Here is a 14379-nt window from a genome sequence, read left to right as displayed (position 1 = left end):
GTTACCAATCGTGACTACTAGTGAATCATTTATGACATTTGAGTTCTTACGTAGCTGAATTGATACAACGATCATTGACTTACAAAGTACTAGATCCATCAGAGTTACATTCAGAAAGTATTGCACAGTATTGTTGATCAGGTCATTCCATACCATCTTGCAACGTTTTAAAGAAATGGATACATATATGTTTGAATCAAGGCTCCTTAAAGTGGGCAACTTGTTAAATCGACGAAATGCTGCAAAAGTATTTCTTTCTCGTGGATCCCTCCATTGAAGCGCCTACCTGAGCGATTCTAACATGGTACTATTAACTATGGAGCTGTTCTCCAAATAACTTGACGAACTATCTATCTCCCGTGGAAATCGTCAGGTAAACACACTGTAATCCCCTCCTTTACAGTTACAGGGTCATTAGATGTAGATTTGGAAATATCTATATATAAATCATATTTATTTTACATCAATTATGAAACAAGGTTTTTAAACTTACATAAATAACTCCTGTTGGCCTCGATGTTTGCGCGCGGGGGTATTTATGTGTGAGGAGCAGGATACCCAAACCTTTTCACGTCCGATCTGGGAAACGAACCCCCCGCATTGGTGAAAGGCAAGTACACTATCCACTGCGCCACTCGACCACTAATATCTGGTGTCATTTGGTCCGAAAAGGGAAGTACTCACTACTCTTGTAAATGTACACAGACATTAGAGGGACAGCAGGGTCGAGGGTTAAACAACATTAAAGTCTCACTGTGTGTTGCTATATTATTGTAGCATGGTTACCCATACCATATCACGTCAATTGGTGGCACTAATTTAGAAGCCCTGAAGTAGCGAATCAACACATCATCATGTTTTACCTGTCTTTTTAAAACATCTTTCATCACTCGTCACTTTACATTTTATTTCTTATAACACAAAAATACCTGCTATATAAATATGTCTTCACTCAATGGAGCGCCAACCCGTTTATGTTTAGATCATGTCAACGTCCTAATGAAGTGTGACGTTTACAAGGGTTCGTATCAGTCACTTCCACTGAAGATCCTGATTGTCTATACTACATGTAGATGTTATTTGAGCTACTCAGTGCAGATATATACAGATAAAGTAACTTGCATAATTGGGTACCTTTTCTAATGAATTAATCAATATAATTGCTGTCTAAAAGCACTCAGTCCCTCTGAGTAATGTACAACACTATGATCTAATAACTATGAAATATATAACAACAATATGAGTACTCAAAACGAAATACTGAGTACTCCCTACTCAAAATGAAATACTGAGTACTCCCTAGCCAACAAATGATTACTCCCTACCTGGGACTATACAAGAAATTGCCTTCTGTAAATTAGCTACACCAACTATAAACACATATCTAAGAGAGGAGTACTCCCTAAAACGAGCACTCACTTTACCTAATGTATGAATTGAATAACTGAGCACTCACTACATATAATACATGAATCACATATCCAAGAGATGAGTACTCCCTAGAACGAGCACTCACTCTAACAACAGCTAAACCGAGCCTCTCAAAGTAACTACTGAGTACTCTCTAGCTATTACATGCCAAGTGCTCCCATACACTTTCTCTCAATCACAGGGCAGACTCAAGGTTATAATTCACCATCATGTGATGTACCGATCACATAGAGTAACCGTAGCGGAGAAGGGAAGCCTTGCTCAGGCACATCTACCTCCGTACTTACTCTTCAGTAAATTATCTCTATGCCTTTGCAGTAAGATACAGGGAAGCCTTGTTCAGGCACGTCTGTACAATACTAGCATATTTACCTTTCACAAGTGTTTCTGTCTCTGCCGACGATCGAACGAAGAGTGGGCTGCTGAAGTTAGCCGACGGCTTTTTATAGTCTGCTGCCAGACGAACTTAGCGCCACCTATGATTCTTCAGTGTCATTAAAACGTTTACATAAAATCCTATAAATACATGTATACTTCAAGCGTCTATTTGACAGCGAAGGTTATCAACAAAATGAGGGACATACTACTTGACGGCAAAGTGGAGCCGTGATTCGCCACATTACCCACGCCTCCGAGTAAAACGTGTCCTCACGTTCCAACTAAGAAAACATATAACTAAAAGACGATATACATTCCAAGAATTATGTATTGTTTTGAAAGACATGAAAATCGACAAAGTCGGTGTCTTCAATATCAAGTCACTGAATTCTTCTAACTTGTACGACCAAATATTTCAGGTACGAAAAACTCCTCAAATTCTACCACCTCAATGTCTCGACCATCTTCGGAATACCGCGTCGTCTTCGTAACAGTTCTACGGGAGGTTTTGACCTCCTCAGTCTGAGTGGCACGATGCACATAGGTGCATAACTTTTTAGCAGTAGGGCGTCCACTGGTAACAGGCATAGGAACCATGTTTACAGGGTCCTTGGGATGGGGTCTAGCGAAGCTCTTTGGGTCTTGCTTCCGTTTTGGAGCCTGTACCGGCTCTGGTCTGGTTGGCTTCCTGACCGTGCGTCCGACCAGAAGACCGTTTCCCTCATCTTCAGATGTAGAGTTGTTCTCTGACGAGTCCGAGATCTCTCCTAGCAGGTCCCCAGGATCTTGGTTGCTCCAGCTCTCAACATCTGTGTTGACAGTCACAGTTGAGGTGGAAGTAGATGGGCGATCTGCAGCCAGAGTTGTGGACACATCCTTACACACATTTCCTGTGGAATCCGTATGGCGCTTACGGTGTCGAGTCATGTTTGCAGCCCTGAATGTCTTGTAGCTACAATCGGGACAAGCCAGAGTCTTCTTCTCCATGGTCTCCAGGCCACACTCAAGAATGTGATTACGCATCACGTCAAGATCATCTGCTCGAAAGGAGCACATAGGACACTGTTTCCTAGGGGTAGACTTTGTCTTCACCATTTTCTGGAATGATAAAATTGAGAGTTGTTTACCAATCAGAATAGATCATTCTAATAATTTGAGGTGTATTCTGAATGCCATTGCGGTTTCCTTATAGGCCGCCTTGGGTTTGCTCTGATTTGTTCGCACTCTTTCTCAATGCTACATTTTTGCTCTACCTCATCTCTCAACTCACTTGAGGTCCCATCTTCTGAAAGCTTACATTCTCTTTCTTTCTGACCACGTTCAAAACATGATTCATCAACCTGTACTTGCACATTTTTCATTCCAGCTTCTTTCGCTTTACTTTCACCCCGTAACACCTGTGAATGTCTCAGTCGCATGCGATCAGCATGAATCACTTGACTCTTTCCCTTGTATCCACATCTGACTTTATAAGTAACCTCGGTCATTCTGGTGAGTACCTTAAAAGGTCCTCGCCATCGTTTGGCTAACTTGTGTGTGGTCCCAGTCGGAATGTTCGGGAAGAAGACATAAACTGAATCACCAGACTTGAATTCAGTCCAAGACAATTTCTTGTCATGGTAACGTTTTTGTCGCAGCATCGCTCCTTTAGAGTGCTTCCTCACCAGGTCGTGTGCATTCTCCATCCTTTCTTTTAACTGCCAAGCCCATTGGTTTTGAGGAATGGCCTTGATATTCCTTGGCATCTCGTACTGAATATCCAATGGAGTGCTTGTTTCCCTTCCCAACATCATGCTATTCGGCGAGTTCCCCGTCGTCTCATGTTCCGTAGAGCGATACGCCATCATCACATACGGCAAATGTTCATCCCAATCAGTCTGATGGTCGTTAACGAAGGCACTTAGCATGGCTACAAGTGTCTTGTTAAACCGTTCTACCATTCCATCGGATTTGGGATGATAGGGAGTGGTATGGGTCTTGTTTATTTGTAGAAGTAAACACATCTCTTTAAAGAGACAACTTTCAAACTGAGACCCTTGATCAGAATGAATGTTGTAAGGAACACCAAACCTAGATATCACCTCCTCAACAAGTACTTTGGCAACAGTTTGAGCTTCCATATTCGGCATTGCAAAACTCTCTGTCCACTTAGTATAATAATCAGATATCACTAAGATATGGCGGTTACCCATCTTTGTACTTGGGAGTTCACAGAGAATATCTATTGCTATCCTTTCCATAGGAAAGCCTGACTCCACTATCTGCATTGGTGCTCGTTTGGTTTTGCATGGACTCTTGCGTTTACTGCACTGTTGACATCCAGCCACATAGTTTTTGACATCTGATTGAAGACATGGCCAATAATAACTCTGTCTTATTTTTGCCAACGTTTTCTTCATTCCAAGGTGCCCGGAGCTCCTATTGTCATGACTGTGTGTCAACACGGTTCGTCTTTCAGCTGTTGGTACAATTGCCTGTAGAGTTGATTCTGAATGGGGATTTTTCCGATACAACATGTCCCCATGTATCACAAGGGATTCAAATTGGGCCCATAATGTCTTCACTATTATGTTTCGGTCACCAATTTTCTTATACAGAGGTTTCTCTCCTTTCCTCACCCATTCCATTACTACTGCAATGTCAGAATCCTTTTTCTGCTTCTGCTGAAGCGACAACTCCTCCTTTTCATTCTCGTCTTGAGAGTCCTCCTTCACAAACATCTTGCTGGATGCCATCTGAGCATACTCTTTGTCCTCGATCTTGTTCTTTTCCCACATGGGGTCAAACCCACATTGTCTGCAAGGTATCCGACTCAATGCATCAGCATTACTGTGCTGAGTTCCTGGTCTGTGCTTAATGTCCATGTTGTAGGAGCTCAATACTTGAAGCCATCTGGCCATCTGCCCTTCTGGTTCCTTGAAATTTAGAAGCCAGCGTAATGAACTGTGATCAGTTCTCACAGTGAACCTCTTTCCATACAGGTAGTGCTTAAAGTATTTAGCAAAGTGTACAACTGCTAACAACTCCTTTCTTGTGACACAGTATCTCCTTTCAGATTTGGTCAGTGTACGTCCTGCATACGCGACAGGTCTCTCAATTCCATTGATGCTTTGAGATAGAACGGCACCGATCGATTTATCACTTGCGTCGGTATCAAGGATGAAAGGTTGTGTGAAGTCTGGGTGGGCGAGTATTGGAGCACCAATTAAACATCGCTTTAGTGTTTCGAAAGCCTCCTGACAGACTTCAGTCCATTCAAACTTTTTGTCTTTCTTAGTCAGTTCATGTAGACAACTTGCAATACCAGAGAAGTTTCGTACAAATCTCCGGTAGTATCCACAAAATCCAAGAAATGATCTCAATTCCTTGAGGTTGATTGGTACAGGCCACTGGTCCACTATCTTCACCTTTTCACCATCTGTAGCTATCCCCTTCTCAGAAATCACATGCCCAAGGTATGTCACTTCTTTGGCAAACAGTTGGCATTTCTTTGTCTTAAGCTTCAGACCAGCAGCCAGAAGTCGGTCGAACACAGTTGACAGATTTTGTAGCATGTCCTCAAAAGTCTTTCCTACTACAATTACATCGTCAAGATAGATGAGGCAAATTTGCCACTGTAATCCAGCTAGTACTGTCTCCATAAGCCGCTCAAACGTGGCTGGCGCAGATGTCAACCCAAATGGCATCACTTGAAACTCATAGAGTCCCGTCCTGGTTGAAAAGGCAGTTTTCGGACGATCTTCACTTTCCAGCTCAACTTGCCAATACCCTGCATTAAGGTCCAGTGTAGAAAACCATGTACACCCTGATAGGTGGTCCAATGCCTCATCAATCCGTGGTAATGGATAGGCATCATGATTGCTCACTGCATTCAAACGTCTATAGTCCACGCAAAATCTCAGACTTCCGTCCTTCTTTTGAACTAGGACAATGCCGGAAGACCAGGGACTAGTAGACTTTCGAATCACTTCGCGGTCAAGCATATCTTGTACCTGTCTATCGACCTCCTCACTCACATGTGCTGGTACCCTTCTGAGTGGTTGTTTGATAGGTCTAGCATCACCTGTTTCTATCTTGTGCTTCACAACTTTTGTACGTCCAAGATCGCTATCTTTGGCTGCAAACAGGTTTTCATATTTGAACAACAAAGTCTTGACCTTACTGCTCTGTTCTGGAGTTAGGTGTTCTCTTGCTCTATCGAGTAACTGATTCAAGTCATCTCTGAGTTTCTCCCCAAAGGCGCAACTAGACGAGGTAATTGTCTCGATGACACTGCTAACAGGACTAGCTTGAGCAATATTTGTACCAGGATAGACTGTTTGTGGATCTTCTTGGAGATTCATAATTCTGACTGGCACTGTAGACGTATTGCATACCAAAGAACGGGCTATGAGGGCTTTGTCATTTTTCAGGAATGAGTCCGCTCCTTCGATAAGAAGAGAACCGCTTTTTATTGGTTTCCAAATTGGCGAACAGATTTTCCCTGTAATTATCATCTCACTTTTACCTGGAATGATGACTTTCTCGGCAGCTGAAACTCGAAAGCAACCAAGTGTACCTTCATATTTAGTGTCAACTTCACCATCGTCCAATACTAACGATCCTCTCTTCAAGTCAATCATTCCATTCCTCAATTTCAGAAAGTCTAGGCCAAGAAGACCATCAGTGCTGATATTAGCTACAACACACTCAAAGTAGACATCCTTGCACCCCTCTGGTTTAATCATGAATGCTCCACACCCCAGGACTTCCAATTCACTCCCGTTAGCGGCCATTATGTCCTTTTTAACCTTCTGTAGCCTAGGTTTTCTCTCTGCTGGAATTCTCTCATATACCTCTTTTGACAATATGGTTACCGTAGCTCCCGTATCAACCAAAAGCTTCACTTTGGTATTCTGTACTTCAGCTTTGATATACAACCCAGCTTCTTGGGCTGCTGATGAAATTCCAATTCCTGCGGGTTTGTTATGATTTCGCTTCCTAGTTCGAGTTTTCACTGGGTTGGCTGCTCCAGATGAGGTTTGCTTGGACCCAGTCTTCAGCTGAGGACAGTCCCTACGTAAATGTCCAGTCTCGTTACATTTATAGCAACGTCTGCCAGTGCTCGTGTTCTTCATATCCTTTCCTTGACCGTCTGGTTGATTTTGACTTTTCTTTGCAGCTTTTAGCTTGCTGATATCTGTCTGCATCATTTCCAGTGTCTGCTGGATATTACACAACATTGATTCCATTTCAGTTTTCTCAACCATTTTTGTGCTTTCAGTACTCTCAGTACTTGTTGTTCTCAGATAGGCGCGACCCGCATCTCCATGTTTTTCTGCTTTCTTGTAAGCTTCTAGCTCTACCGCAAGATGGATTGCCTCTGTAAGATTCTCAGGCCTGGCTTGCTTTATACGAATACGCATATCCGAGTCAGCTAAGGACTCAAGAAACTGCTGTTTGGCCAATGTTTCTCTCACACTAACCTCAACAGTGGGGTAGGTCAGATTAACTAATCTTCGTATTGCCTGGCCTAATTCAGGGAGTGTCTCGTTAGCTCTCTGTCTCCTCTCAAGTAACTGCACTCGATACAGCTCAGTTTGATTAGGTGGGGCAAACCTTTCTTCCAGAGATCTTACTAATGAGAAATAATGTTCTTGCTTCCTGGCAGGTAAATCCCCAAGAATACCTTGAGCTTGGCCCCTCAAACTCACTGCTAGGTATAGGCCCATCTCACTTTCTGTCCAGCGATTAATCCGGGCACATGCCTCAAAATGAGATTGGTAGTCTCTCCATGGAGTGGTGCCATCATAAGTTGAAGCTTTCACAGAAATAAATTTCTCTTTGTGCTTTCTTTCTGATACTCGGTCCCCGTTATCACTATCGCTTAGATCTAAAGCTGACCTTCTCCAGGTGTTTCTCTTCTCCCAAGCGGAACCTTTGTCTAATGCGTCGTCCCTATCATTTCTATGGTTAATCCGAGCTGATCTTCTTTGTCCACTCCTACATGTACCTCTTGTGGTAACATTATCAAATATTCCATCTTCCTCCTTATCATGATCCAACCGACGGGAAGAAGTATTATCAGAAAACCTCACTCTTGGACTTGTATCTTGCTTAGTTCTGGTATCTGGGCTGAGTCTTCTGTATGAATCTTTTATCAAGGACTTGCTGGCACTTGCTCGCAGACTCTGGTTTTGAGCATCTAATCTGCATAATTGCTTCTGTAGCTCTTCTATCTCCTGATCTATAATCTCAGGAGATGATACATCTTCATGATTTTCAGTCATACTGCTATATGAATGAGCAATGTCCATTTCCTCTGTACCGATTTCTTCAGATTGACGCTTGGACTCAATGCCTGAATCTCGATAACGACTGCTCCCCTTCGACATGGTTTGTCTCGGTGTTGAGTGCATACCTAGATCAGTTTGTTCGATAAGTTGCTCCCGCCAGTTCCTCCAATCAATATCAGATGCCTCCTCATCAGACATACAACTCTTTTTTAACAAAATTACAATCTAATTCAATTACAGTACTCAGTGTTACTTACACCTTGAGTGTTCAAATGAATAAAATATAGGCAATAAGGATCCCGACGCTGCCACCAAATTATGTGACGTTTACAGGGGTTCGTATCAGTCACTTCCACTGAAGATCCTGATTGTCTATACTACATGTAGATGTTATTTGAGCTACTCAGTGCAGATATATACAGATAAAGTAACTTGCATAATTGGGTACCTTTTCTAATGAATTAATCAATATAATTGCTGTCTAAAAGCACTCAGTCCCTCTGAGTAATGTACAACACTATGATCTAATAACTATGAAATATATAACAACAAAATGAGTACTCAAAACGAAATACTGAGTACTCCCTACTCAAAATGAAATACTGAGTACTCCCTAGCCAACAAATGATTACTCCCTACCTGGGACTATACAAGAAATTGCCTTCTGTAAATTAGCTACACCAACTATAAACACATATCTAAGAGAGGAGTACTCCCTAAAACGAGCACTCACTTTACCTAATGTATGAATTGAATAACTGAGCACTCACTACATATAATACATGAATCACATATCCAAGAGATGAGTACTCCCTAGAACGAGCACTCACTCTAACAACAGCTAAACCGAGCCTCTCAAAGTAACTACTGAGTACTCTCTAGCTATTACATGCCAAGTGCTCCCATACACTTTCTCTCAATCACAGGGCAGACTCAAGGTTATAATTCACCATCATGTGATGTACCGATCACATAGAGTAACCGTAGCGGAGAAGGGAAGCCTTGCTCAGGCACATCTACCTCCGTACTTACTCTTCAGTAAATTATCTCTATGCCTTTGCAGTAAGATACAGGGAAGCCTTGTTCAGGCACGTCTGTACAATACTAGCATATTTACCTTTCACAAGTGTTTCTGTCTCTGCCGACGATCGAACGAAGAGTGGGCTGCTGAAGTTAGCCGACGGCTTTTTATAGTCTGCTGCCAGACGAACTTAGCGCCACCTATGATTCTTCAGTGTCATTAAAACGTTTACATAAAATCCTATAAATACATGTATACTTCAAGCGTCTATTTGACAGCGAAGGTTATCAACAAAATGAGGGACATACTACTTGACGGCAAAGTGGAGCCGTGATTCGCCACAGAAGAAACTAAATGTATCGCAATAGTCAAACTAATATTTGTGTGTTCCAAACTTTAAACAAGTGTAACGATACTTAAGATTTCGTATTCTTGAATTAAAAATAGAATAAATATTAACCAATTTGAAGCACTACATGCGATTAGTAAATGCAAAAAATGCTCATTCAAGGATTGAATCTTGCTTTGGTCGATTTCATGGGGTGATGAATTAACGAACTGCGAGTTCATGTTGAATTTGTTTCAAGGCCAACTCAATTCATCATCCCATTAAGTCGTTCAAAGCAAGATTTAAACCTTATTATTTCAATCAACATTTTTTTCAATATGATAATTTGTCCCAGATTCAGGAGCTTGTGCAGGTCTACGTATTGAGTAATATCAAAATATAGTCCGTCATTGAAGGACCATCATCATCATACAACATGATGGTGAACGTATGAAGATACAAAACACAAAATCATATTTAAAATATCACATTTAAGTTTTGTTGATGAATTCATATGTTAAGATATCAAATTTCTGATGCGTCATCGCGGTAGAATAGTGTTTAGACACGGTGCGCAGGCTCAGCTGCGAGTCTAATGTAGCCATCGTTTAAGTTTGAAGTGGAGAGCCGCTAAATTTCGAGGTTCTACATTTTCTGGAATTAGAAGCTGCAGTAATTGAATGTCGAATTAGACAGGAAACCAGATATGGCTTGAAAGGACGCAACAATTTGATATGGCAGTTGGCTGTTCGACTGCATTTCATATATGACGGGACCGTATGGATATGTGATCCACGTTGTTTTCGATTTGTACCGGGGGTTGACATTTACATAAGAGGCAGAATGGGTAGCCGGAGGGAGAATTGCTAGGGCAGTACATGACTTATCACTACCGCTAGCCACCATGAGCTGATAATATTTTGCTGATTGATCATTTTTGGTTGCTTGAACAATGTCTTGTGTAGCTTTAATAAAAACGTAAAATCTCATACAATCAGTATCTTAGTTATAGTTACGGTGAATAGTTATCTCCCTACGCAAACTCTGAAAATATGTATTCATACGCACAGGTAATGTCAATCTGGTCAAATTCATCGGCAAATGAAACATTACAAAATGATTACATTTGGTAGTTGCATTGAGTCCAACTTGAGTAGAAATTGAAATATTTTGGTTTTATACATATTGCAGTTACGACAACGAATTAAAAGGTCATCGTTCAGCAGTGAACCGTGGAGATAATTGATGATCATTACAACTCTTGGCCTCCCTGATAACTCCTTTCTGTCTATGACAGTTCGTAATCTAGACAGAATGTATGGCCCTTACAATAATTCTACACCGTAGGGTATGAACATTAAACAATAGTCTTCTTAGTACTAGTAAGTCATAATGCAGTCCTGCAGATGTTACGTCTTTGTTTACTACCCAAAGGGAATGTGAGTGTCGTCATGTACTTCAGCATTACAGCATCTTCCTGAAAACACTGTAACGTTTGAAAACATTATAGGACCCCTAGCGGAATCTTAAGGTGCTGACCCCTAGCGGAATGTTTAGGTGCTGACCTCTAGCGGAATGTTTAGGTGCCCACTACGTTCTCTCTCTCTGTGCTACTGGAACATAACAACAAAATAATCTGTGTTACCGAACATAAGAACAAGATTGAACTAAGTCTGTTCCCCGTTAAGTACATAAACTTTATTGGAGGCCTCATAACATTATTGATGATAGAGTACAGATTCGACACTTCAAGACTTTTTCTTAAGGGGAGTACAAACAACTGGACAGTTTATGTAAATCGAATTTGGCAACAATGGGTTGAACTTCCTTATAACCACACACACCTTCGTGGTAATTGTTGACGTCATCATCAACAAAACAATCCTAGTATGCTTTGTTATATTTATTTGGACAGTACCAGTTCTGTTTGCTATAATTAAGACACCTAAAACATTTTTTATCAAAATTCCATACCAATCATAGTCGCTACCTTAACACTTGAAAAATAATCACATTACTAGCATAAAAGTAAAATTTTAAACAAAAAATCAATACAATTGATTTTAAAGTAAATGCCTTTATTGATTGTATTGCTATTATAAGGGAACCCAAACGATATCATTAATAACAGGGTAAATTCAACGATACAATTCATAACAGGGAAAAACCAAACTGTGAAATTAATAACAGGGAAAAAACAAATGGTGAAATGAATAAAAGGGAAAAACCAAACGGTGAAATTAAGTCAAAAACAGGGAAACCCAAACGGTAAAAATAATAAAAGGGAGCCCAAGCAATAAAAATTAAAACAGGGAATCCAAACGGAAAATTAATATCAGGGAAAAGACAAAACGGTATTATTAAAAAAACAGAGAAAAACTAAACGGTATAATTAAAACAAGGAACCCAAACGGAAAAAAATATTAGGGAAACCAAAATCGTCAAAATAATAACAATGCTACCCGAACAGTTAAATTAATAACAGGGAAACCAAACAGTAAAATTAATAACAGGGAACCCAAATCCTTTGTTCAATTTTAATGGCAATAAATATGTTTAAAGTAATAACAGGGAACCCAAACGGTAAAATCAATATAATGATATCCAAACAGTAAAAATAATAATAGGATAACCCAAACGGTAAAAATAATAATAGGATAACCCAAACGGTAAAAATAATAACTTGGAAACCAAACGGTAAAAATAATAACAGGGAGCCCAAACAGTAGTAGTAATAATAATAGGGAACCCGAACGATAAAAAATAATAACAGGGAGCCCAAACAGTAGTAGTAGTAATAATAGGGAACCCGAACGATAAAAAATAATAACTGGGAAACCAAACAGTAATAATAATAATAGGGAACCCGAACGATAAAAAATAATAACTGGGAAACCAAACAGTAATAATAATAATAGGGAACCCGAACGATAAAAAATAATAACTGGGAAACCAAACAGTAATAATAATAATAGGGAACCCGAACGATAAAAAATAATAACTGGGAAACCAAACAGTAATAATAATAATAGGGAACCCGAACGATAAAAAATAATAACTGGGAAACCAAACAGTAATAATAATAATAGGGAACCCGAACGATAAAAAATAATAACTGGGAAACCAAACAGTAATAATAATAATAGGGAACCCGAACGATAAAAAATAATAACTGGGAAACCAAACAGTAATAATAATAATAGGGAACCCGAACGATAAAAAATAATAACTGGGAAACCAAACAGTAATAATAATAATAGGGAACCCGAACGATAAAAAATAATAACTGGGAAACCAAACAGTAATAATAATAATAGGGAACCCGAACGATAAAAAATAATAACTGGGAAACCAAACAGTAATAATAATAATAGGGAACCCGAACGATAAAAAATAATAACTGGGAAACCAAACAGTAATAATAATAATAGGGAACCCGAACGATAAAAAATAATAACTGGGAAACCAAACAGTAATAATAATAATAGGGAACCCGAACGATAAAAAATAATAACTGGGAAACCAAACAGTAATAATAATAATAGGGAACCCGAACGATAAAAAATAATAACTGGGAAACCAAACAGTAATAATAATAATAGGGAACCCGAACGATAAAAAATAATAACTGGGAAACCAAACAGTAATAATAATAATAGGGAACCCGAACGATAAAAAATAATAACTGGGAAACCAAACAGTAATAATAATAATAGGGAACCCGAACGATAAAAAATAATAACTGGGAAACCAAACAGTAATAATAATAATAGGGAACCCGAACGATAAAAAATAATAACTGGGAAACCAAACAGTAATAATAATAATAGGGAACCCGAACGATAAAAAATAATAACTGGGAAACCAAACAGTAATAATAATAATAGGGAACCCGAACGATAAAAAATAATAACTGGGAAACCAAACAGTAATAATAATAATAGGGAACCCGAACGATAAAAAATAATAACTGGGAAACCAAACAGTAATAATAATAATAGGGAACCCGAACGATAAAAAATAATAACTGGGAAACCAAACAGTAATAATAATAATAGGGAACCCGAACGATAAAAAATAATAACTGGGAAACCAAACAGTAATAATAATAATAGGGAACCCGAACGATAAAAAATAATAACTGGGAAACCAAACAGTAATAATAATAATAGGGAACCCGAACGATAAAAAATAATAACTGGGAAACCAAACAGTAATAATAATAATAGGGAACCCGAACGATAAAAAATAATAACTGGGAAACCAAACAGTAATAATAATAATAGGGAACCCGAACGATAAAAAATAATAACTGGGAAACCAAACAGTAAAATTAATTAGTAACAGGTAAAAACCAAACGTTAAAAATAATAATAGGGAACCCAAACGGTAAAATTAATATCATGGAATCCAAACAGTAAAAATAATAATAGGATAACCCAAACGGTAAAAAAATAATAACTGGGAACCCAAACAGTAGTAGTAATAACAATAGGGAACCCGAATGATAAAAAATAATAAAAGGAACCCAAACGGTAAAAATAACAACAGGGAATCCAAACGATAAAATTAATAATAGGTAAACCTAACAATAAAACTAGAAATAGGGAAACCAAAAAATAAAAAAATAATAACAGGGAAACCTCAACGGTAACAATAATAACAGGGAAACCAAACAGAAACAATAATTATAGGGAAACCAAACAGTAAAAATAATGACAGGGAACCCAAACGGTAAAATAACTAACAGGGAACCCAAACAGTAAAATTACTTAATAACAGGGCAAAACAAATGGTAAAATTAATGACAGGGAACCCAAACGGTAAAATTAATGACAGGGAACCCAAACGGTAAAATTAATGACAGGGAACACAAACGGTAAAATTAATTACAGGGAACACAAACGGTAAAATTAATGACAGGGAACACAAACGGTAAAATTAAT

The 14379-nt window shown here is 39.0% G+C and overlaps 1 protein-coding gene across 1 annotated transcript; it reads right to left on the bottom strand.

The window, feature by feature from the left end:
- Positions 1–1267: 1267 nt before the first annotated feature.
- Positions 1268–9439, bottom strand: LOC110443554. Its single transcript, XM_021487835.1, has 2 exons — positions 9202–9439; positions 1268–2907 (listed from the first exon to the last, which is right to left on the bottom strand). Exon 2 carries the CDS (start codon positions 2902–2904, stop codon positions 2203–2205), a length of 702 nt encoding a protein of 233 aa, XP_021343510.1. The 5' UTR covers positions 2905–2907; positions 9202–9439; the 3' UTR covers positions 1268–2202.
- Positions 9440–14379: the final 4940 nt, after the last annotated feature.

The sequence above is a fragment of the Mizuhopecten yessoensis genome, unplaced genomic scaffold (assembly GCF_002113885.1).
Source record: "Mizuhopecten yessoensis strain PY_sf001 unplaced genomic scaffold, ASM211388v2 scaffold1961, whole genome shotgun sequence".
NCBI lineage: Eukaryota > Metazoa > Mollusca > Bivalvia > Pectinida > Pectinidae > Mizuhopecten > Mizuhopecten yessoensis.
Note: the sequence above shows the minus strand (reverse complement) of the source record. Positions and strands in the feature narration are given on the sequence as shown.